We start from the raw sequence: 23,560 nt of genomic DNA, 5'->3' as shown, positions 1-23,560 counted from the left end.
ATGCGCCGGTCACTAACGGGTTAAATTAACGCAGTTCACTGTGCGGCGTAAATAACACGTTACCTTTATTCTATCAGTACGGTTACGATGATACCACATATGTAGAGGTTTTTTATGTTTTACGACTTTTGCACGATAAAAACACTTTTGAACTAAAATTATTTGTTTTTGCATAGTCTTTCCAAGAGCCGTTGTTTTTTTTTGGCCAATGTAATGATTTTTTGGTCTTGTTGTTTGCGGGACGAGATGTAGTTTTAATTGGTACTATTTTGGCTTACATGGGACTTATTGATTAATTTTTATTATGACACTTTTGATGTGCAATGGATAAAATAGCAATTTCGCCATTGCTTTTTGCATTTTTTTTTTACGGTGTTCACCTTGCGGTTTAAATGACACTAACTTTATTGTTTGAGTCCTTACGGTCGCGACGATACCATATATGTGTACTTTTATTTATTTTTTACACCTTTACTAAATAAAACCCCTTTTTATGGGAAAAAATTGCTTTGTTTCTTTACTGTAATTTTTTTTTTTATTACACATTACTTACTACTTTTTTTTAGTCCCACTAGAGGACTTTACTATGCGATCTTCAGATCGCTTCTATAATTCTTTGGTATACTTAGTTTACCAGAGCATTATTGCCTGTCCGTGTAACTCTGACAGGCAAACTATTAGGACGTGCCTCCGGCATATGCCCAGGGCAGACCTGGGGGCTTTTATCAGGCCCCCGGCTGCCATGACACCCCATCGGAGGCCCGCGATTGCATTTGCGGGCCGCCGATGGGTGAAGGAGGGAGCTCCCTCCCTCTGTAAACAAGTTAAATGCCACGGTCGCTATTGATCGCGGCATTTAGCAGGTTAAACGTCCGCGATCTAAGTAAACTTCGATTGCGGCCGTTGGAGCAGGTGCCCGGCTGTCATCAGACAGCCGAGCCCCGACTCCAGCCTGCACGGGAGACCCGTGCAGGACTTAGACTGGGCCGCCATGAAAAGGCAGTGGCCTAGCCTAAAGCCCCTTAGTGACCGTCGTGAAAAGGCGTATTGGTGGTCACTAAGGGGTTAATATTTTATACACAACCACCTTCACACAACGTTGCATCAGTGATTATAAGCAAATATTGCACAGAAATTCTAATTTGTGAATAAAATGCTTACTCAAGCAGACCCCATATGCGAACTAAATGTAATCTGCAAAAAACTGTAAGATGTGAGAAATTCATACATCCCACACATGTCTACGTTCACTGTTGCGTGTGTTAAAGAAACGCCAAAGCCACAAGAAAGTACCAACCAATTTTTGCATGTAAGTTTATTTGGGGATTATAAATGTATGTATTTTTCCATTCCACTATACGAACTTTGATTCAAAATCACAAATATGTAAACCTAATCTAATGCATGAAGTAATACTATTTTTTTTGTTCGGAACTAATTGAAAACTATTGTCATTAGTCAATAGGGGAAAATTCGATTTATTGACTGACGGAAATCTGTTCCATTCGTTAGAAATACCTTGTCTAGTGATAATGATTATCGCTATGAATCAGCGTGTAACAGGTATCGCTAGAGAAGCGGTCAGAAAATTTTACTCTGATTGTCCTTAACTTGTCTGTATCAGGTGATGTAAAATGTAGAAGTTTTATTGATCTTTGTGTAATTTGACTTATTTGGTGCTGTGATGTGGATGCTGGTAAACATCCGTGTCAAGCCATCAATAAATTACCTAACTAGCCACTGTGGGGTGATTTAGATGAGCTACTGCTCATCTTCTCATTCCTTTTTTGGAAAAAGACAAGTCCCACTGCATAGGACAGTTGGCATATGCTCTCTGACTGAGTGGTGATAACTTAAAGAAAAGTTCATCCCTGTCCCTGGGGTCATCTGAGGCATGCAGGGACATGCAGTGAATCTCAGATCCCCCTCCTTCTCCCTGCACGTTGCCAGCACGTCTGCTATGAGCAGGTGTAGATTTGCACCATAATTTACACAAGTTTCTGGCGAAACTGTCGGTCTGTGCAAACCCAACCACCACCTGCTAAACCCAGCCCACTCTTCTTTAAGTGGCGATAGGTGTGAAAAGCTGCAAAATATATTGCAAATATTGTGTGTCCTAATTTGCGACTTTTCTACGCTACTATAATGGCATAAAAATTTTGGTAAAGCATATTAGAAAGTTGACCTTTAATGCATAGTGATTAAGCGTTGTTTTATATTAAACCAGAAAACTCCTGGTTAGTGATTTGGTGTAAATCACCTGAATCACACCTCCTCCCTTTCAGGGCTGGTATTGGTATAGTGGTGGTTAGGGACTTGTCCCGGTATGCATTAGGAGCCTCAAAGTGACTATTTACCAACAATAAGCTGATCATAGGGTGGTCTGCTACTTGGACCTTCAACATCTATCTGTAACATTTGAGATCTGACATAGAGTGCTTAATTCCTCTGCAGTGCCACCTCAGAGGTAATGAAGCATTGCGACGGTCCCAAAATCAATAAGCTGTCCGTGTAATGCATGGACATTCCAGGACCAATAAAGTAAGACTTTTTGCAGTTGTTTTCCGCTCTGGAAAAGACCAGCTTGAATGCTGGCATACAGCCAAAACTACCTGGGGTGAATTTAACAATGTTTCGGGCCAAATCTTACAAAGTCATGACTGTCTTTTTCGCCTCTCTACATTTTTAAGTGGACAGAGCTTAGTGGAAGCGGACGAGGCCACATGCAGCCCACAGTATTTACTGGCCTAAATTTTATGTGCTTGGCGTATATTTAATTCAGTGGCAAACGGACAGCTGGCAGTGCGCCTCTTAAAGGGGTTTTTCACATTCTGACAACTCATGACCTGTCCATCAGTAGGTCATCAGTAAATCATCGGTGTCTGACACCTGAACCCTGCATGATCAGCTGATACGGCTGCCTCTGGGCACCGGATGTTTTGAACGGTATGCAGTAGATGGAGCCGCTAAACAGTTGTCTCCAACCACTGCATAGCGGCCATCCGGCAGAACTGTGGCTCTGCTCCTATTCACTTGAATAGGAGCAGTACTGCAGCTCAGCTGCTGTTCTTTGATCGGATCCATCTGTTTCCGGCGATATCATCCGATGCCCGGAGGCAGCCGCAGCAGCTGATCAGTTCGGGGGCTGAGTGTCGGACCCCGCACCAATCATATACTGATGACCTATAGAGTGAATGGGTCATCCGTTGTCGGAAAGTGGAAAACCCCTTTAAACACTTTCGATTGAGCAGTCTGAGGGCTTTTTTTTGTGAGGCCAGCTGTAGCTTTTATTAGTACCATTTTGGGGTACCTAAGACTTTTCGATCACTTTTTTTATTCCATTATTTTTTAGTTCACCATCCAAGTTAAATAGTGTTAAATTGTAGTAGTCAGAAGGTGCGCCACCCTACTTTCTAATGGCTTTTGACCATGGCTTCTAAGGGGTTAATCAAGCGGGACCCCACTCTTTACACTGAAGTGTTGGCTGTAACATACGATTGATCCGCTCATCTTATGATCATACTGCCCTTGTTTCATCTAAAGACTGGCGTATGGAAACGCCAGTCTTAACTCGAATAAAAAGGAACTCTCTTCACCCGTGCGTGGGTGAATAAAGTTCCTTTTTATTTGTTGTGCTACCTGAATCTCCTTGTTGTTGCCATTGTGTCGGACGATTGGATCCAGTCTTCCTGGGCTCTGCACTCCCATTTTATTCGTACCTTTTCTGGTGCTGTAAAACATAAACTAAGCTAAGACTAATGCAAACAATCACGTAACCATGGACAAAATTCTATGGAAGTCTACTGAAAGTAAACAATTCCTACCGAATAACAAGCAGAGATTTTGAAACTGAGTATTTATTACAGAAAGTTTATTAGAAAATTACGTAACTTTTAACCATACAAAAATGAACATTAATTTGCTGAAACCGGACAACCCCTTTTAAAAATTAGAGACCGCATTTGTTATGACTCATGGACAGATACTTAACACTTAGTCATGATTTCTAATTGCTGTCATCGTAACTGGACCAATTTTTAATAAGTGGTTTGTTAACATAAGCGAGTATAAAAGGATATTCCTTCATTAGTCGTTGACATACTTAAGCAAAACAAGGATTTGTGGTTACAAATGCATTTTCAATAAACTGTCTACTTGCCAACAATCGTCTTAGTACTACTTCCCAAAAACAGAAAATAAGTGGAGTCCTTTTTCCTTGGCATGGGCTGTACAAAGTTTATTTTCCCCCTGAAGAACATTATAGTGTAGTCTCCTGCGCTATTCTAGACCGGGAAAAAATTCAGAATGGTGACCGGCCCCACTATTTCAGTGGGAGGTCATTTCTGTCATGGATCCTCTGAAAAAACCATGCTGTATGATAAATTTGGTGAATCTTGTGAGACACATTTTTTATTTTTATTTTACATTTTTTTTTACATTTTCTTATTTCACCTATTAGATGCCTCAGTTTACACCAGATATTGGCACATTTGAAGCTACACATCCTTTCCGCTAAGCCACAGCTCTTTCCTGCAAAACCACGCTCCTTTCTCAAACGTGTCGAACAAGGTGTCTAAAGCTTTAAATGTGGCGGAAAGCATGTACCCCAGAATTCTGCCTCCATTTGGAATCCTGGTGCACTATTAATAGTATATCTGCCCCACTGTTTAGTGTTCTATAAAAATGACTTTTTGCTCTGTGTAGGATTGCACAATTTGGCTCAGATCTCTCCTTTACTTCGCACATCCAATCACTTACATGCTCCTGTCACTTTCACCTCAAACATCTCCAGAATCCGCCCTTTTCTTACTGTGGAAACATCCAAAACTCTCGAATTCACTCTCGTCTTCACTGCTATAACTCCTTACTAATTGGCCGTCCCCTCACTAAACGCTTCTCTCTTCAACCCATCCTTAAGGCAGCAGCCAGGCTCCTCTTTCTTACCAACCGCTACACCAACGCCTCTACCCTGTGCCAGTCACTACACTGGTTTTTCATTCCCTTTAAAATTCAAACCTTAGTCTCACCCACAAAGCTCTCCACTGTGCTGCACCTCCTTACATCTCCTCCCTCATTGCTCTACGTTCTGCCAACAACCTTAGATTAACATCCTCCATAATCTGAACCTCCCACTCCTCCCTGAAATTTTTTTCTCATGCTGCACCAGTGTGCTGAGTGCATGATTAGAGACTCTAGTTGGTTATGCTAATATTGCTGAAAATTTACCAAGTCATTCAGTTATTGTTTGCCATTGTTATGGTGATTTTTATTTTATTTTAGCAATATTTTTGGTAGGGTTTTCTTTTTAAGCATGGATTGGGAGAAGTTTGTCAAACGTTTAGTTACACTTTAATACCGCCAAGTTTTAATGTCTGAATAATGTGCAAGATAACTTCAGGCGCGACGCCAAAACCCACATGGCTCAACTGAAGCAAGATTTGGTTACCCAACAACCCTATGGTGATCAAATGGGTACTGCTAAAAAAAAACTGTTTGTTACTCTAGTCTGAAACTGGCCTTAGATGCCTCTTCCTTACTCATGGCTTTAGTGCGTGTACATGAATATTTAGCAAAAGCAAAATGGTTCACATTTTACACCGCTTAGCCATGCCCCGTTTTTCTAGACTTTTCAAAACTGTCAAGGTAGGCTTAAAATATAATACATAATAATTCCATTCACTGTTAAACTATTTCTCAAAGACTTTTGATATGTTACCTATGTGAGCACACGGGCAATGTGACTATTACATTCTGCCTTCAAATAATGTGGTATGTTGTAGCATTGACGTTCGAAAAGTAACATGGATCTAAGTGATTATTTTGGGCAGGTACGCTGTGTATTTTGTTTTAATTCTGGGCATAATTCTTCTTTTTAGGTGGTGGATTTCACAGCACTAGTGATTTGAATTTATCTCCAGCTACGTAATGGGTGTGCTCTTTTCCAGATGGAAGGTATGTATGTCAGATCAATTAAAGGTGTTGTCCAGAAGTATGACATACTTAAGTTGCGTGCAGTGATCTTTCAACATGGTAGCATATGTGTAGTAGTAGAAGGGAGTTCGGAGACTACTAGGTTGAATACGTTTCTCCTTCATCCATTAACAGGCATGGATATTGCTGTTGGACATCAGACATTAACAATTTGCTCATAGCAAATGAAAAAAAAAAAATCTTAAAGGATATATACGCCTATTTGAAATAGTCTTTTTTAAAAAAAATAAAATAAAATAAATGTCTGGTCCAGCTTTCAAAATACTTTTAATTTAAAAATATTTTTAGTTTTTAAGATACAGCTGCTTTGTATCCTGTAGACAGAGTAGCTGTATTGTGAGCTAAGACCTTAATTTGTCTGGTCCCTGGGACTGACTGGTTCAGAGAAAGCAGGATCCACCTGTAATCTATCACCGCTAACACTGAACCGGTCAGTCCAGCAGACCTGACAGATACAGGTTTCAGCGCTAGATACAGCTGCTCTATACAAAATACAAAGTAGCTGTATCTCAAAGTAAAAATTATTTTTAATAAAGTATTTTGGAAGTTGCACCAATCACTCAGACACTGTTTTATTAAAAAACAAAAACCGTCAAAGGTTTACATAGCCTACAATACCTGTTCTATTTATGAAGCTACAAGATATAACATTGAAGGCTGTAAAAAGAAAAAAATCACACACATCAATAGCACTTTATACACTGTATAATAGGTTCCAAAGGAGCACTGATCATTTGGGAGAGAGCAATTTCTAGTATTTCCTCACTTCTGGGCAGGAGAAGCTACATGGGATTGACTATACCTAAAATGAGTTCCTTGTCAACTAGCCTTTGGTTGCAATGTATTGAGAAAAATGTTGGGAAATTTCTCTTTCTGTTAGGGTTCCTCTTTAAAACGTTAAAATGTTTCTTGGGGCATTACACTATATAGTAACGCAAATTTCAGTTGTTTATATACCTTATAACTACGACTTTATTTAAAGGGATTATTCGACCGTATGTGGTCTGTGATGGGGATTGGAGAGGTACTTATTTTAGAACATCTGCTTTTTTTTTTTCTCCCCATGTCTGATAATCCCTTTTAAATAAAGTCGTAGTTATAAGGTATATAAACAACTGAAGTTTGCGTTACTACATAGTGTAATGCCCCAAGAAACAGAGTGGGACTAAGCTGTTATTTTTTTCAGAAGTCTGATAACCCCTTTATTTAGTTTTTTTTATTTTCAATTTAAGAAATAAACAAAAAACCGTTACAAATGTGTATCCAACTTGTATTTCCCCTCCCCCCCCCTAATAACCGCTTTTTACTTTGAGCATAATTTGTAATAAAGACTTTTTTTTTTTCTTATCCTATCCCTATTTGGCCTATAAAATGAAGAATGAAGGTTACACATGCATTCTTTTATTTTATTTTTTTGGAGGTTTTAGTCTTTGCTTATGCAGTGATTGACATGCATTGGATGGCGGATAGACCCCCTTAACAAATGGAACAACTTGTAATTACTATTATACCATATGAATAAGTTATCTTACTAATAGAGGGCGTCTTTTGTTCTTTTAAATAATTTACTGCATTAACGTGTGCTATGTATGGCAGGCACATGGTTCACTTGATTGTTACATAGACAACGTTCTTTTTTTTTTTGTAGAGGAGACGAGGCATTAATGTGTTGGTGTGTGTATATAATATACACATTTTTTAATTCTTAACAGGCAAAGCCTTCTACTGTTGAAGTTTTGGAGAAAATGGAAAAGGTACTATTAACTTACCATTACTTTTTATTAACTGATTAGTTGTAGGCAGAAATGTTTTAAAACGGTGAGCTGGGCTACATTTATTAATATCTGATTACATAACTGGTTCCAGTAAATATTTTAGTATAGAAAATGTATTCACTTCATTGATCGTTAAGCCAAATATTAATCTAAATGCAGAATTTACCATAGATTTTTTTTTTTTTTCTTTTTTTTTATTCATTCAATACAATATAAAATTCCATACAAGGAATAAAGAAAATACAATTATACACCTATTTCTACATTTCCCCCTACTCCCACCCCCCACCCTCTCAAGACCGATCTTGGTAAAAGAAAAAAAACCAAAAAGAACAAAAATTCTTACCGCTCCCCCCAATAGGTTTTACGGTGTTTGCCTTGATTATAGATTTTCTCATATTTCATTATAATTTTTACATTATTTACCCAAGCATTAAACTCCGGTGGGGAGCCAGATATCCACTTTCTAACTATTAGTAATTTTGCAATAAATAGTTTTATTAATCCACATTTTTTTTTCCTTAGAAATATTTAATTTGGAATCATCACCCAGCAATACCAGTTGAGGTTGAAACACTATATCTGGATCTATTGTTTCCAAAATGTTTTTAAAAATTCTATTCCAGTAATCGGCAATCTTAATACAATTCCATAACATGTGCAAATAGTTTGCGTCCGCTGCACCACATCTGGGGCAGTTAGAAGCGTTATTAATAGAGAACTTACTCAAAAGGGCTGGCGTATAGTAAAGCCTATGTATCAAATTGAACTGAATAAGCTGATGGTTCATGCTTATCGATACTTTACAAATATTTTGAAATATTATGTTCCAATCAAGAACACAATCGTTATTCAATTCCTTCTCCCATTTTATAACACAATTAAATGTTATTTTCCTTGACTTTATTTCCATCAGGGATTTATACAACCTGGAGAGTTTTTTTTTCACATTTGTATTTTCTCAGTTTTTTGTAAAAGTCATCCATATGGTCTTTATTGAGAGGATTGCCATCTTTAAATGTATCAAATGCGTGCTTTAATTGAATATAGGAGAATCTTTCCTTCTCCGTCAAGTCAAAATCAACTGATAATTTTTCCCATGTTTTGATTTTTCCTTCTTCCATTATATCTAGTACATATCTAATCCCTCTACGTTTTAACAATGGTAACTCTGGGATAGCCTTACATTCTTCTATATTAAGATTGTGCCATAACCGGAAAAGGATAAAAAACCATTTCGACCAGTCATATTTCTTAAACTGTTCCAGCATTCATGCAGGAGTTGTGCTGTCAACACGTTTTCCATAACTCCAGATTTTAATTGACCAGATTCTAACACCTCATAAATATCTGAAAAGCGGCCTTTAATGTTAGTGATCAACCATTGTAAGAACTCGGCCTTATCCCATTCTTGTATGTATTGTAATTGTGCTGCTAAGTAATATACTCTAATATCTGGAAATGCTAGTCCTCCTTGTTCTCTTGAAGGACATAAGTAGTCTAGCTTAATCCGAACCCTCTTCCTTCCCCAAATCAGGTTATTAAAGATAGTTATGATTTTCTTAAAATATTTATCTTGTATCCACACCGGGGTAACCCCAAAAACACATAAAAGTTTGGGGATTAGGACTGTTTTAATCAAGACAATTTTATCGGCTTTTGATATTGGCAATTCGTTCCATATTCTTATTTTTTTTTCCATTTCGTTTATATTATATTTACCATAGATTTAAAATTCTATATAGGGATTTTTTATTTTTTTATGTGTCTAAATCTTATTTTTTTTATTATAGGAAATTCACTCTTTGGAAGAGTTTCAGGACAAGAACCAAAAGCTGCGGAAAATTTGGATTGGAAGATTGCTTCTCTATTCTACATTAGTGTATCTTCTCACGTGTTTCATTGTTTACCTGTGGTACCTTCCTGATGGGTTGACAGCAAGACTACTAATAATTCTTCCATTTTTGCTATTCCCAGTATTGTAAGTTTTTCATGGTTTACCAAATTTTGTTTGGTCTTAAATTATAAATCAATGCTTTTTAATATTGATTTAAAGGGGGATCCACAGGATATGCAACAAATGCCTGATGGAGTCCGGTCCCACCTCTGGGAACCGCACTTATTTCTAGAACTGGGCCTTATGACCCCAGTCCTGTTTTCAATTGCTCTCGCTGCTCTCCGGCCACAGACTAATCAGGTGGTTGGGAGTATTGAAATAAATGAGCTCGTTGAGCTATTGTTTCCATGACCCCCATAGAAATGAATGGGAGTTCCGGAAACCGCGTAGCACCGTGAGCTAGGCTGTTACTATAGCTCCAGAGTTCTAGAAACTGTGTACCTAGGCTGTTTCCGTGCTCCCTACCACCTCGTCAGTGGGCTGAGAGAATGGGATAACACATTTAAATAGATGACCATGCCAGGCCTTCTGTGCTTGCCTTAAATATCAAATGCAAAGTTTCTAATGCTTGTCAGTGGGTAAAAATAGTTAAAAAATTTAAAAAAAAATAATTTTTAAATTGAGGAAATAGATTTAGCAATGCTGTAATCTATGATTATGTAGAAGTAGAATTCGTTAATGTACATGTACGTATGCTTGGCAGGTTTATCAATGTCACAGGGATGAGTTTTGACATCACACATTATTTTAGCTCTTATCAAAGTGCTTACTCTTGTAGTGTTTAATTGACAGTCATTATCTTATTTTTTTTTTTTTTTGTTTTAAAAACAGAATATGGTTTGCTAGAACTTTGCTAATTGTATGGTTCTCCAAACGAACAGAGAGAAATAGTAAGTTTACCTATTTATTTTAGTTTGCTAAATGTTATACTGGTAAAATCTTATTTTTGCTTGTTTTTGTTTGCCTGCTATATCGGGTCATAGCAAACCTGGCTTTTAAAAAAACAAACAAATTCCTATTCGTAAGTTTATATTGTATCTATTAAAAAAAAAGTAGTAAAAATAAATCCAGATTACTAGTGTATGGAACGTGGCCACTTAACCCCTTAGTGACTACAAATAAGCCTTTTCACATCGGTCACTAAGGGAACTTAGGCTAGGCTGTCCGCCTTTTCACGGCGGCAGTCTACTGCATGGGTGTCCTGCTCCAATGGCCTCGATCGAAGTTTACTTCAATCGAGGGCGTTTAACCCGTTAAATGCTGCTCCCTCTCTCACCCATCAGTGGCCCGCCAATGCAACCCCCGGCCTCCGATGGGGTGCCATGGCAGCCGGGGGCCTGATAAAAGCCCCCAGGTCTGCCCTGGCATATGCCTATTAGGACGTGCCTAATCAGATTTACATTGATAGGCAATAATGCTTTGGTATACTGAGTATACCAAAGCATTATAGCAGAGATCTAAAGAACGCATAGTAAAGTCCCCCAGTGGGACTAAAAAAAAATAAGTAATGTGCAATAAAAAGTATTAATAAAAATTACAGTAAAAAAAACATTTTTTTTCCCATAAAGTGGTTTTATTTAGTAAGTGTAAAAAAGAAATAAGTACATATATATGGTATTGCCACGACCGTAATCGCTCAAACAATAAAGTTAATATGTAATTTAAACCGCAAGGTGAATGCCGTAAAAAAAAACACAAAAAATGCTGAAAGTGCTATTTTTTTTTTCCATTGCCCCCCCAAAAAAGTAGTAATAAAAGTTATTCAAGAAGTCCCATGCACATCAAAACTACGTCTTGTACTGCAAAAAACAAGCCCAAAAAATCACTACATTGACGGAAAAATATGACGGCTCTTGGAAAGCGACGATGCAAAAACAAATTTTAGTTCAAAAGTGTTTATATTGTGCAAAAGTCGTGAAACCTAAAAAACCTATACATATGTGGCATTGCTGTAATCATACTGACCCATAGAATAAAGGTAACGTGTTATTTACGCCTCACAGTGAACGGCGTCCATTTAAAACGCATAGAACAATGGTGGAATTTCAGTTTTTTGTTTTTTTTTATCCCCTGCCCCATTAAAAAAGTTAATACTTTAATCGAAAAATATGTACCCCAAAATGGTGCCATTAAAAAGTACAACTAATGCCGCAAAAAAGTCCTCCTACAGCTATGTCGACGGAAAAATAAAAGTGTTAGCTCTTTGAATGCCACTATAGAAAAACTGAAAAAATAGCTTGGTCATTAGGGCCTAAAATAGGACAAAGCCTAACAGAAACGAGCGCTTCTGCCGCTTCGTTTGAGCGATTGGTTGGGGTCTCGGTGATCAAAACTTCTGACGTTCCACTATGACGTGTCAGAAGCTTGGATGTTTAGTTACATTTTAATGGTAACTGTGCCTCATTAAAGGGAACTTGTCACTGGATTTTAAGGCACTAAACTACCAGGATGTCATTATACTGCTGGAGTTTACGGTCCTAAACACGTCCCTCTCAAAACTGTCCATTTGAGCATTTTGCCTAAAAATAAGTAATAATACAGCATGTGAATTACCAGAGAAGAGTCTGAAGATGAAGCCAGCGGCATCCCGCACATGCTCACTGCTCAGATAAAGGCAAGGCCAGTACACCCGGAGTCGTCTCAGGACTCTTCTCTGGTATTTTACAGACTTGAACTAGTCGATCCATTTGCATGTTTTTTTTCCCAGTAAAAGCTGAACTATTTTGTAAATGGAAATTCCAGGTTCTAAGCTGCTTAAACCACCTGGTCTCCCACTATCAATCATTACACGGTCAAACTCAACCAGATCACATAGGCCTTCTGGTGTGCTGCCTGAAGATTGTCATATATAAAATCAGTAGGGGTCTGGTCATTGGGATGACTTGTCTCTTTTTGGCTTCGTGCTTGTGAATTTGTATATCCAAGCACAGAAACCTGTTGACTTTAGTGGAACTTTTGCTGCAATGTTATACCCATTCCAGTTGTAAATGCAAATTTCTGCAACTTAATTGGAAGCTGGGAATATTGAGCTATAGACCAGAAAGCACAAAGTTGTTGATGCTTTCCCCTTTAACCAAATCAGCTGCATGCTACATTTATTTTGTGTGTTACAGATGAGGCACTTGAAGACTTAAAAGCACAGAAGAAAAAAATTGTGAGTAGGCTTTTAAACACACTACACTTTGTCTTTTTTTCCAATGAATGTAAAACTTTGATGGAGTGCAGAAGAATTAATAACCCAAAAGTAAAATCTAGCATCCATGCGACTTAATACGACAGATAACCTGACAGCTATCATCAGATGTCAAAGAATCTTAACAGTTTTTTTTTTTTAATGTTTTTTTTGTGTTTTTTTTTTACCATGCTGTGACGAGGCGGCAGGGCAGAGCTTCCTCCTGCAGTACAGCGCAACTAAAAAAAAAACGATTTAATGATTCTGTTAAACAGAATAATCAGAGGCCTTGAGGGCGTATTAATTTGATTAATCGCGCAGCCCTAACGTCAGCTATACAGATTTTTTTTATTTTTTGGCTGCATAGAATAGCCTGGTCTACTATACTATTCTAGCCAGAGGCATCCAGTAAAAAAGGATACGTTTAACAGACTCCATAATAGCCTATGGGTGATAGATGCCTCTCTATGGCATCCGTCATAGGCCTCGGTTAAACGTATGCGTCTGGGAGCTTCAATTCTGTCACTGCCCTTTATATTACCAGTTATCACTGGCGCTTCCGTGTTCAGAGTGGTGCTGTGCCCTCCCCTTTGCTGCTTTCCACCCTACCTCTCCTCTAGCATTGCTGAACTACCCAGCACAAGAGCTGGGTATGTGGGGGTGCCACACATCCCCCTCTTCTCTCACTTGCATCCCATGGATTCCAGCCTCTAGCGTCCGGGGACAAACACTGTGGGTGAGAAGTGGGAACCTGAGGCACCTCAACATACCTGGCTCCTCTGTTGGGTAGTTTATCTATTACCTGTAGCTAAGTTCTCTGCCTGGGGACTCCAACCTACTTGGTCATCCTGTGAGTTTATGGTTTTTGGTTTCTCCAGAGGCCACTTATTTTGGTGACTACATTAGCCAGCTGGAAGTGACAGAATAGGTTTCTCTCTCAGCCACCTTCCCTGTTGCTCCTTTTCTAAAAAATCTGCAAATGTAGCTTTTTGTGCACATTAATTTATATGGGATTTAGTTCCTACCGTTGGGTTACATGAGTCCATCATGACCGCACAACTGGAGGTTGTCCCTTGACCTCTGTAGGGACAGTAACAGATTAAAAGGCCCCCTCCCTGCACATGCTTTAGTGTTTTTAAAGAACTACGCCAGATATACCTGTAACATTTTTATGTGTAACCATACAACTAATGGTGTGAAACATGGTGCTGTCAAAATGGACTCACGGAAACCAAATTACTCATCAATCAATTCCCATATTACATTCTATCCAATCCTGACAGCACAACTGGAGCAATACCAGATTAATAATATTTAGGGAGGGACAACCATCTGAACGACTTTCCGTCCAAAAGAAGTATCAGAATTAGCCAGTACGTCCCATCTGTAGGGTCTGCTAAAGGTGTTCATATTCGACCAGGTAGTCACTCGGCAGATCTGTTCTGTTTTAAGCATTTGTCTGCATAGCTCAAGAAGATGATACAGCTCTGGTAGAATGGGCTTCGGGACTCTAAGGAAGATCTTTGAGTTGGGTTTTCTACATTTCTCGGATGGCCTCTTTAATCGATCTTGCGATAGTACTTTTTGACACTTTGTTGCTTTTATTCTTTTCCATGGAATGATTCGATTATTGATTCTCCAGATATTAGTTTCTTGGAGATAATGGGGAACAGTTATGTTAACGTCAAGCAGATGGAAAGCCTGCATCATATAGTTTCTTGGATCTTGACAGAAGGTGGGGAATATATTTTCCTGACTACTATGAAATTGGGATACAACCTTGGGTAAAAAAGGAAGGATCCAAATTAAGAACTATATTATCTTTAAGAACCTGAAGATAGGGCTCTCTACAAGAAAGTGCTTGAAGTTCTTCTTTCTGAAGTGATTGCCACAAGAAAAACCCCTTCGGGTGGGTCTCAATCCTGTGGCTGCCTTAATGAAATGTATAATCCATTTATGCTCTGCTATGGAGAAGTCAAAGAAGGTGCTCAGGACCGATATTTTCTTTTAAATTCAATACATTTTTATTGTGATTTTATATTACAGTACAAAACATACTCCAATCCCATAAACAGTCATGTTACAAAAGTGTACAGAAAGTACAATATGCAATGAGTCAAAGAATAGACCACGTACTCTATCCAATATAATGTATCCGGTGATCCACATGAGCATAAGAGAATGTGTATCCGGTAGTCATAAGTCTCGTAGCATGTCATCTCTCCTTCCTTCATGTAATTGCTAGAAATTTATATATTAACCCATATCACGGTTGTCCCACGTTTATGGATCAAAATGCTTCCCTCCCCCTAAGAGCCCAACAACCTCCAGGCAGTTAAGCAATCCAAGTATGGACCAAAGTACTATTTTAGATAAGACCCAGCCGGAATGTCATTAATTCTCTGGACAAGAAATGGGATGTATCAAGCCTTGGTCCCAATACTTTTTCCAGCTTAGTCAGTGTGCCCCTAGGGCCGATATTTAAGTTTTGATGGTACTTAGGCTGAGTTCTTTATCTAGAACCTCCTGAAGGAAATCTAGAATACGAGAGATAGTAGGGTTTTGATGATCAGGACAATTGTTACCACTCAAATACAGAACTACTTCCATAGAGTTAAATAAATGGATGAGGTAACTTCTTTACAGCTATTTAACAAAGTAGATATTACCTTTGTTCAAGAGGCTTTGATTTAGTTATCTTTCCCTTTTAGGATGCCAGCAGATAGCTTTAAAGTTCTCCATATTTTGGTAGCCTAGAGGATCTTGACAAAAGGTCTGGATGGGCTGGAAGGATAAATGGATCTTCCATGGCAAGTTTCAGGGAAAGTTGGATAGGATACCAACTTTTTAATTGTCCACGGTGGAGCAATTTGAATTATTCTGGTTGATACTTTTTGTGGTATCCCGAGGATAAGTGGAATGAACGGGAAGAGGAAAAGCATAGGCCAGTTTTTAGATATTATGATTGGGACAAGGCATCCACTCCTGATGGTCCCTTTGGTTCAGGGGAAATGTATTTTTTGTTAAGTTTTGCTTTTTCTTTTGAGGCAAAGAGGTCCATCTGCGGAAGAACCCACCTCTGAACCAGAACTTGGAACAACTCTTGGTTGACGGGTTTTTCCCCCTGGTTGACCACGGGTTGACTAAGAAAGTTTGCTGTTGTGCTCTTGGACCCTTTTAGGTGAATGGCTGACAGGGATAGGATAAACGTCTTCGCCAGGAGAAGAATATCTCTTGGAATAATTCACGAAGATGTGGATAACTCATACCTTACTGGTGTCTCAAGACGGTCGCTATGTAGTCGGAGAACTTTTTTTAATGACCGTTCTGGATGAGAGCCTGATCTTCCTGGAAGGCTTCCCATACCGCTCATAGCTCTTGATTATTCGATTTACCTTTTTTACTTGGAAAGACATTGTCCCTTGTATGAAGTAATCGAACGCACGAGCCCCCCCAGCCCCAGAGACTGTTATCTGTGCTCACTGATATGAATGGGGATTCCCTTGAAATGGTTTGATTGCTTCCTCCACCAATTTAGGGAATTTGAGATCCAAGGAGGAATCTAAATCTGTTTGTTTAGGGACTTTTTTTTTGTCCCAACATTATAGACGTGCTTTTGTAGAGGCCTGGAGTGAAATTGGCTCACAAGAGCCACCTGAATACAAAATATCATCATTAAACCCAGGATTTGCATAGCTTTTCAGATGCAGGAAGATTTTTTTTTTTTTTTTAGGATAGCGGAGATTTTTATTACGATGTCTTCCAGCTTGTGACGTGGAAGGAAGAAGTGTTGGGAGGAAGAATCCAGTAGAACGCCCAGAAATATTATCTACCTACCAGGGGAAAGTTTGACTTGGTTAAGTTGATAATCCACTCTAGGTTTTGTAATAAATTTATAACAAAATGGAGTAGTTCTGAAGATTTTCTCTAGAGTCCACGATTAGGAGAAAGTCGTCCAAGTAGGGAATTGTTTCTTTCCCTCTCCATATTGCTACCATCCCTATTACCACCTTTGAGAACATAGGGGGATAATGAGATCCCGAAGGGGAGACATTGAAAGTGGTGATTTTTGTGGTCCTCTTGGATTGATAATTTCAGATATTTCTGGTATTTTCTGATGAACAGGGATATGGTAGTAAGTATCTTATAAATCAATCGTACGCACCCAAGAATTGTGTTTTATTAAATAAGTAGCTGTTCTAATCGACCCCATTTTGAACCTGCAGTATCTGGTTCAACTGTTTCAGGTTTATAATTGTTTGGAAAGAGTTGTTTGATTTCTTCACCAAAAAAAGAAGGAAATAGTGACCTTCAACCTTCTACTTCTCTTGGAACTGGAATCCTAGCCCCTTTTAATCTTTCTTGAAATGAAAAGGTGGCTGATGTGTGACAAATCTTCTTGGAGGAAGAGAAGACACTATCTTTTATCCGGATTCTATGAGCAGAAGAACACAAGGCTTTTGAGTAAACTCAATCCAGCACACTGGCATAATCTTCCTTCAATTTTCCCGATGTCATCGTTTGATAGCCGACTATTTGGGATTAAAGATGTTTCTCCCTCTGCCAACCTTGGAATAACTCATTCTTAACAATCTTCCTTTGTAATTTCAACATTGCATACGAGGCTTGTGAAATCGGGATTCTTTTTGCTTTGTCTCTGGAAATCCTTTTTTCTTAGATGCTTTATGTGAAGTATTTTCAGATTCTGGAACAAATGCGTAACTTCATTGAAAAGGTATGGAGCGTAGTTTTTTTTTTAGTCATCTCCAGCAGAAACCATAAGGTTTGCAGATAAAGACTCCTCTAAGAATGCTATGGCCAGTTTAAGAAGTGGAAAGGATTCAATAACTTGGCCTCTAGATATTTTTATCTCAGTTAATCCAGATAAACATCAATCTGGCAAGTAGCAGCAATGTTCGTATTGATGATACTAAAGATGCCTAGAGTTTTCGAAGGGAATTGATAGTTTTTTGGTTTTATTTGTTTTGTTTTTTTTAACCACCATGGCTACTTGTGTGTTATCTTCTGGGATGGTATCCAAAACCTCTGCGCATTCAGAATTTAAAAAGTATCCTGCTCTCGAATTCCCGGTAGATCATGAGAGACTTCTCCCTGCATCCTCCCATTTGTCCGAGATCCGTTTTTTTAAGGTTATCATTAACCGGGAAAACTAGCCTCATGCGAGCACGAAGGCCCCCAAACTTTTCATTTAAAATTGTTCTAGGTTGTAGATTTTCTTCCAATGTCTTCAGAGGAGAACAAATATTTTTTTATCTTCCTTTATTTGAGGGGTGAAATCTTCATATTTCTCTAATTCCCCCCTTAGATAGGCCTGCAAATTCTGAGACCTTTGTCAGAACTAGACTCCACCTGGATACGGGAACGCTTCTTTGGAGGGATTGCTAATTAAGACCTGAAAAAGAGGCTTGAATTTCCTCACGGACCATAGTTCTGAGATGATCTTCTACCATGGAAATTCTTTCCTCTCAAATTACTTTATTCACTGGAGGTATATAATTGTTTTATGAATCCTCCTCCAGTTTTTTTGGTACACGTGACGTAGTGTCTGATATCATAATTTTTTTTGTGTCCGGTTTACATTTTTGTCTTTCATAAGAGGTATATAGGAGAAAGCCAAACACACACAAAGTAAGGCCGGATTCACACGAGCGTGTGCGTTTTGCGCGCGCAAAATGTCCATAACCGCTCCGTGTGTCAGCAGCATATGATGCGTGGCTGCGTGATTTTCGTGCAGCCACCATCATTATGACACTGTTTGTAGCACGTGGTGCTTTTCTGTTTTCATTCATAGTTTTTACTGCTGTTGCGCGAATCACGCGCGTCCCACAGAAGTGCTTCCGTGTGCCTTGCGTGATTTTCACGCACCCATTGACTTCAAAACAGCAATTCTACTATTTTTGTTTTTATCCTTTTTTTTTTTTTTATATAATTACGTCGTTCACCGTGCACTACAAATGACATGTTCACTTTATTGTGCGGGTTGATACGATTACGGTGATACCATGTCATATCCTTTTTAATAGTATCTGGGTGCCAGCCCGCCCAGGTCAGTGCTAATAGACCTGCTGCAATAAGATCCAAAAATCAGACCGCACTCCAAGGTATAAGTAAAGTAGAAAAAGGTGCTTTATTGGTTCATAGAAAACACGACGTTTCAGCTCCATGCAGGAGCCTTTTTCACTTGAATAAATGCGTCGGGAGAAGGCATAACACTGGTTGCCTGGATATATATATAAAGGCGGCTGTCGCCCGGCAGCCGTGCCTGCAAATGCGGCCCGTTTTTTTTTTAATTTGTACTAGTTCTCTTTAGCCTTAGACCTGCAGTTATTTACATATGGCGACTTGTTAGTTTGAGATTAGGTTGGAGGAGCTTCAAGCACAACTTCTTCGAGTCTAGCAAAAGAAATAAAGATCTTTCAGCACTCGCAGAAAATGAAGCCTTAACCTTTAAAGACAAGCAGGCAAGTTTCAGAAATGTTTTCCTCTTATTGAGTTTTCACAGCATTTGGGGCAAGCTAATTGCTTCTGCTAATAAATAATCTACAATCGATGCTGACAGCAGTTAATTGGCACCGAGACTTTATTCAGCAAAGCGCTTGGCTAACGACCTTCTTTAAATTAATAGCATTAAATGGTACGAGGAAATAAATCTGAGGAATTGCCTGTCATTTGCTGTCATGTCTAATAACTTCCAATAATGATTGCTGATAGATTTTTGCAGATTCCATTATTGAAGTTGCTGCATGTAATTATTCTCCTCATTATATGTAAACAATTAGCAACATTTGGTGTTTCCTTGCAATAAAGCCGTTAAATACCAACGATACATTTCTATCCTTTTAAAGAGCTCAAGTAACGGAAGATCTGGGAAAGGAGCAGTGCTCTATTACGTGAGATGCCTGTAGAGTAGACGACATCTCTGGAAATGGCCTAGATTCAACACCGCTAAAAGGGAATATTTTTCTGTTTGAAACCTAGTTGTACCGTGGACACTTAAGAAGTGTCTATCACAGTAGGTTAATGTCATTTATTCATGAAAAATGTCCTTCAGTGCTCCTGCGTTCACCATAGGTAAAGTTGACTGCAAGGCTCTCAAAGTTTGAAAAATGTTAGCATTTCAGGGCAGGTAGGATGCACTCGATGCTTTGTTTTGGGGCTTTTCGTTTAGCATTGTGTATGTATATGAAAAGTATGGTGGCTCATTGATTAGCACGGTTACCTTGCAGCACTTTAAGATCCAAAACCTCTGCATGGAGCTCATGTACTCACTGTTCTGCGTGCGTTTCCTCCTACACCCCAAAAACATACTGTAGGTTTATTGACTTCTGTAGTGTGTTTTGAGGTAGTGAATCTGGGTTGGGAGCCCCATTGGGACAGGGACTGGTGAGTGATGAGTCTCTGTACAGCGCTGCATAATATGTTAGCGCTATAGAAGGAACAGGAAATAAAGTAAATGTTTACAGCTTAAAGAAGTTTTGTTTTTTTTTTTAGTTTTTTTTTTAATAAATCCGTTTTTATAACTGGTTTTTAAAATAAACTTTTAATTTCTCATCCCATTTAAGAATCTCTGCTTGCTGTCTGAAATATGTAGTTAACATCAAGATGTTGAAACGTCATCCTAAAAATGTAGCCTAGTGTCTCCATGCGATGTGACCCTATGGTAGGCTTCGGTCAGAACAGGTTTTCGGCTCCTCAAATGTCTTCAAATTCTTCCATTCACTCACGTCAAGCAGAGCTCTTGACAATTACATTTGATTATTTGAAAGCTACAGAACTTTTTATTATACAATGGTTAAAAGGCTTGTACAGACACCACCTGTAATTTGCCTCCATACTTGAAAATATGAATCTGCTGCTATCCCTCCTTCCCAGACAAGCGATGAACAGGAGGGCAGCGCAGCTCCTGACTTCTGTTTTGTATTGCCAGCTGTCCAGCTTTTATCTAATATAAATAAGACTGACATTGCTGCCCTGAATTAAATTTTATCCTACAATATGGATATGGTGTGTGTTTTTTTACTTTTGCACAGCATCTGCAGATTTACACCACTATTACCTCCTATGGTAGGAAGTAGTGCATTCTATAATAAAGTATGGGCAGTGCTGGAAAGAGACACATTCATGCAGCTTATATATTTGTAAGATGAAAAGTAGTGCAGGGCAGCAGTCCGGCGAAACGTTGTTTGGAGACAGCCCTGTGCCTGACCGTTACGTGGGGGCAGGTTAAATGCCTGTCATACAATCAGGAAGTACAAAGGAACCTCAACAGAGAGGGAAGGAGGATCCAATGAGTAATAATCATGAGTCATTTTTCAATACACACATACAAGTGCTATAAATTTGTGTGATCTGTTGATTTGGCCACTTTTTTTTTATATATTTTTTTTATATAAAGAGACCAACGCTGTAAGCTTTATTTACAGAATGGGAAAACTGCTTTTTCTAGAGTATTGGTTCTGAAAATGCCCCAAAAAACTTCTTGGGGAATAGCGTTGTAATCCATGTGCAATTTGTGGTTAATCGACTCGTGTGAAAATCATACAGAAAAAAAATCAATTTGGCTGCAGCCTCGTTCTTTGTTTCCTTTTTCCTCCCCGCTTTCCAAAACTGGTTAATATTCTTTTTACTTTTTTAACGAATAAGTAGAAAAGAGCATTTCACCCTGTCATGTATTTATTTATTTATTTTTTTCTTCTTGGGAGCCTTGCTTGGGAGAAGAGACACAAAAACACGTTGGGCTGTAGGCAAATAATGTGCTCTCCGCAGTGGTCAAACCCGTGTTATTGCCTATAACTTACTTACATGTTTTAGGCATCATTGCTTTAATCCGCATTACAAGTTTCCTGTAGCGTAACTGTCATAAACTTAGCATAACTTTTGGATATAGAAAACGAATGGTTGTGGCTACTTCCTTGCACTGCCTTTTATTAGACGACCCATGTTACAATGAATGCAATCCAATGTATACTATGTTATTTGGTTATGCCGGCACTGGAGAGCATAAAAAGGAGCAGCCTGTGGGCAGGAGTTCGGAGCTCTGCATATTGAGTGCAATGTGTTCTTTTGTGGGAATGCAGCTCCACTCCTACAGTAAAACATGTCCCAGTGTGCCGGCTTCTCATGCTGCATTCTTTACCTTAGCGACTGAATTGTATTAATCTGCCTGCAGTTGAAACAAAGCGGTTTTACTTGTATTTAAGTGTTTATAACCAATAACAGACCTGAACCCTGTTTTGTCTAATGTGTTTTATATAACAGCTTGAGGAAGTCATGGAAAAAGAAACTTACAAAGCAGCCAAACTGATTCTTGAAAGGTTTGATCCAGATTCGAAGAAAATCAAGGTAGTGTATTTTATTATTCTAGTAATGAAAGATGCAAGGGAAATGTGCTAGAACCATACTACCAGCTAGCAGTTTCTTCATAGATTTCTCCCATCTTTATACTTTTAAATAGGAAAGTGAAGAAATTAGGCTTCCCTGGATTTTCCGTTAGCTAAGATAAACACGCCTAATGCCATCACTCAATCACTCGTTCGCTATTGAATATTGTAATTATAAAAATACAATTGCTGATTGGCATTAAACAGATGTCATAGATGAGGTACCCTACGTCGGGTCCCCTCCCTCTGAGCTAGAGTAGGGGGTCGCTAAGTAAAGCTGGCCACACACACACTAGATGTTGGTTGATGGTTGAATTAGCCTTTATCCGGATAAACTATCAATTGGGAGCAGAATTTACAGTATTTAACAATCTGCCAGGTTGTATTTGCCCTGCAATCTATAAGCTACATGTTATTTCATGATCCCGGTTGCTAGTCACTTTTTATTTTCTCTCTTTGAAGGAACTTGAACCTCTTGCTGGTATACCGAACACTCCAAGGCCTGGCCAAGGTACATGGAATCACGTCTGTATATACTTTTGTTATATGTATAAAAACTGGTGCACTGGTAAAAAAAATGATATGCCTCTTCACAACTTGTGCACTCACTTAGTCTCTCTCACTTAACTTCAACAGGCTGATCATGTGAGCACACAAGCGATAACCTAAGCATGTTTTACAAATTCATATTTTACACCAAAAGGTGCTAGCATGTACCCAACAGGATAGGTGATAAATATCTGGTCAGCGGGGTCCGACCGCTGGGACCCCTACCGATCACAAGAACGGTCTTACTTTGCTGTTCCTAGGAGCCCAATAGGAATGGAGTGGTAATGCGCTTGCTCGACCACCGCTCCATTCATTTCTATGGGGTTGCCGAGCGTTCTCTTCGGCAGCCACATAGACGTGAATGGATCGGCGGCTGAGCATGCACACTACCGCTCCATTCCTATGGGGCTCCCAGGAATGGCAAAGTACGCCTGCTATCATTAGGGGTCCCAGCAGTCGGACCCCCACTGATCAGATATTTATCACTTATCCTGTGGATAGGTGACAATCATTGATTATGGTGAACCCCCTTTAATTCTATGGGAGAGTTTTGCTAGGCAGACTCTGTAACCTATGTAGAGGTCACTGTGCAGGAAGCGGTAGGAGAGGAGCTGTGTCCACCACCTATTGTCAATAGTGGATCCGGTGTTCTTTAAATGTAGGCGTTCATTCTGCCTGTGATAATGAGATGACTGCTGAGAAGTGATCTCTACAGAACAGGAAGTGTCAGTCTATTCTGAGGCTCGGTGGCTTGTGCGAAAACGGCAATATTTTA

General features: G+C 39.0%; 1 protein-coding gene across 3 annotated transcripts in view; it reads left to right on the top strand.

The window, feature by feature from the left end:
- Positions 1-23,560, top strand: part of LNPK (lunapark, ER junction formation factor) — a 57,188-nt gene that overhangs the window by 9,785 nt on the left and 23,843 nt on the right. For all 3 annotated transcript variants that reach the window (XM_075829503.1, XM_075829501.1, XM_075829500.1), the window contains exons 2-8: positions 5,877-5,952; positions 7,704-7,745; positions 9,560-9,747; positions 10,495-10,553; positions 12,777-12,817; positions 22,115-22,198; positions 22,699-22,747. In XM_075829503.1, the coding sequence (XP_075685618.1) occupies positions 5,926-5,952; positions 7,704-7,745; positions 9,560-9,747; positions 10,495-10,553; positions 12,777-12,817; positions 22,115-22,198; positions 22,699-22,747 (490 nt within the window). In that variant the 5' untranslated portion in view covers positions 5,877-5,925. The remainder of the gene's footprint in view (positions 1-5,876; positions 5,953-7,703; positions 7,746-9,559; positions 9,748-10,494; positions 10,554-12,776; positions 12,818-22,114; positions 22,199-22,698; positions 22,748-23,560) is intronic.

Source organism: Rhinoderma darwinii, chromosome 6 (genome assembly GCF_050947455.1).
Source record: "Rhinoderma darwinii isolate aRhiDar2 chromosome 6, aRhiDar2.hap1, whole genome shotgun sequence".
Taxonomy (NCBI): domain Eukaryota; kingdom Metazoa; phylum Chordata; class Amphibia; order Anura; family Rhinodermatidae; genus Rhinoderma; species Rhinoderma darwinii.
The sequence above is the reverse complement of the archived record's forward strand: the minus strand, read 5'-3'. Positions and strand labels throughout refer to the sequence as shown.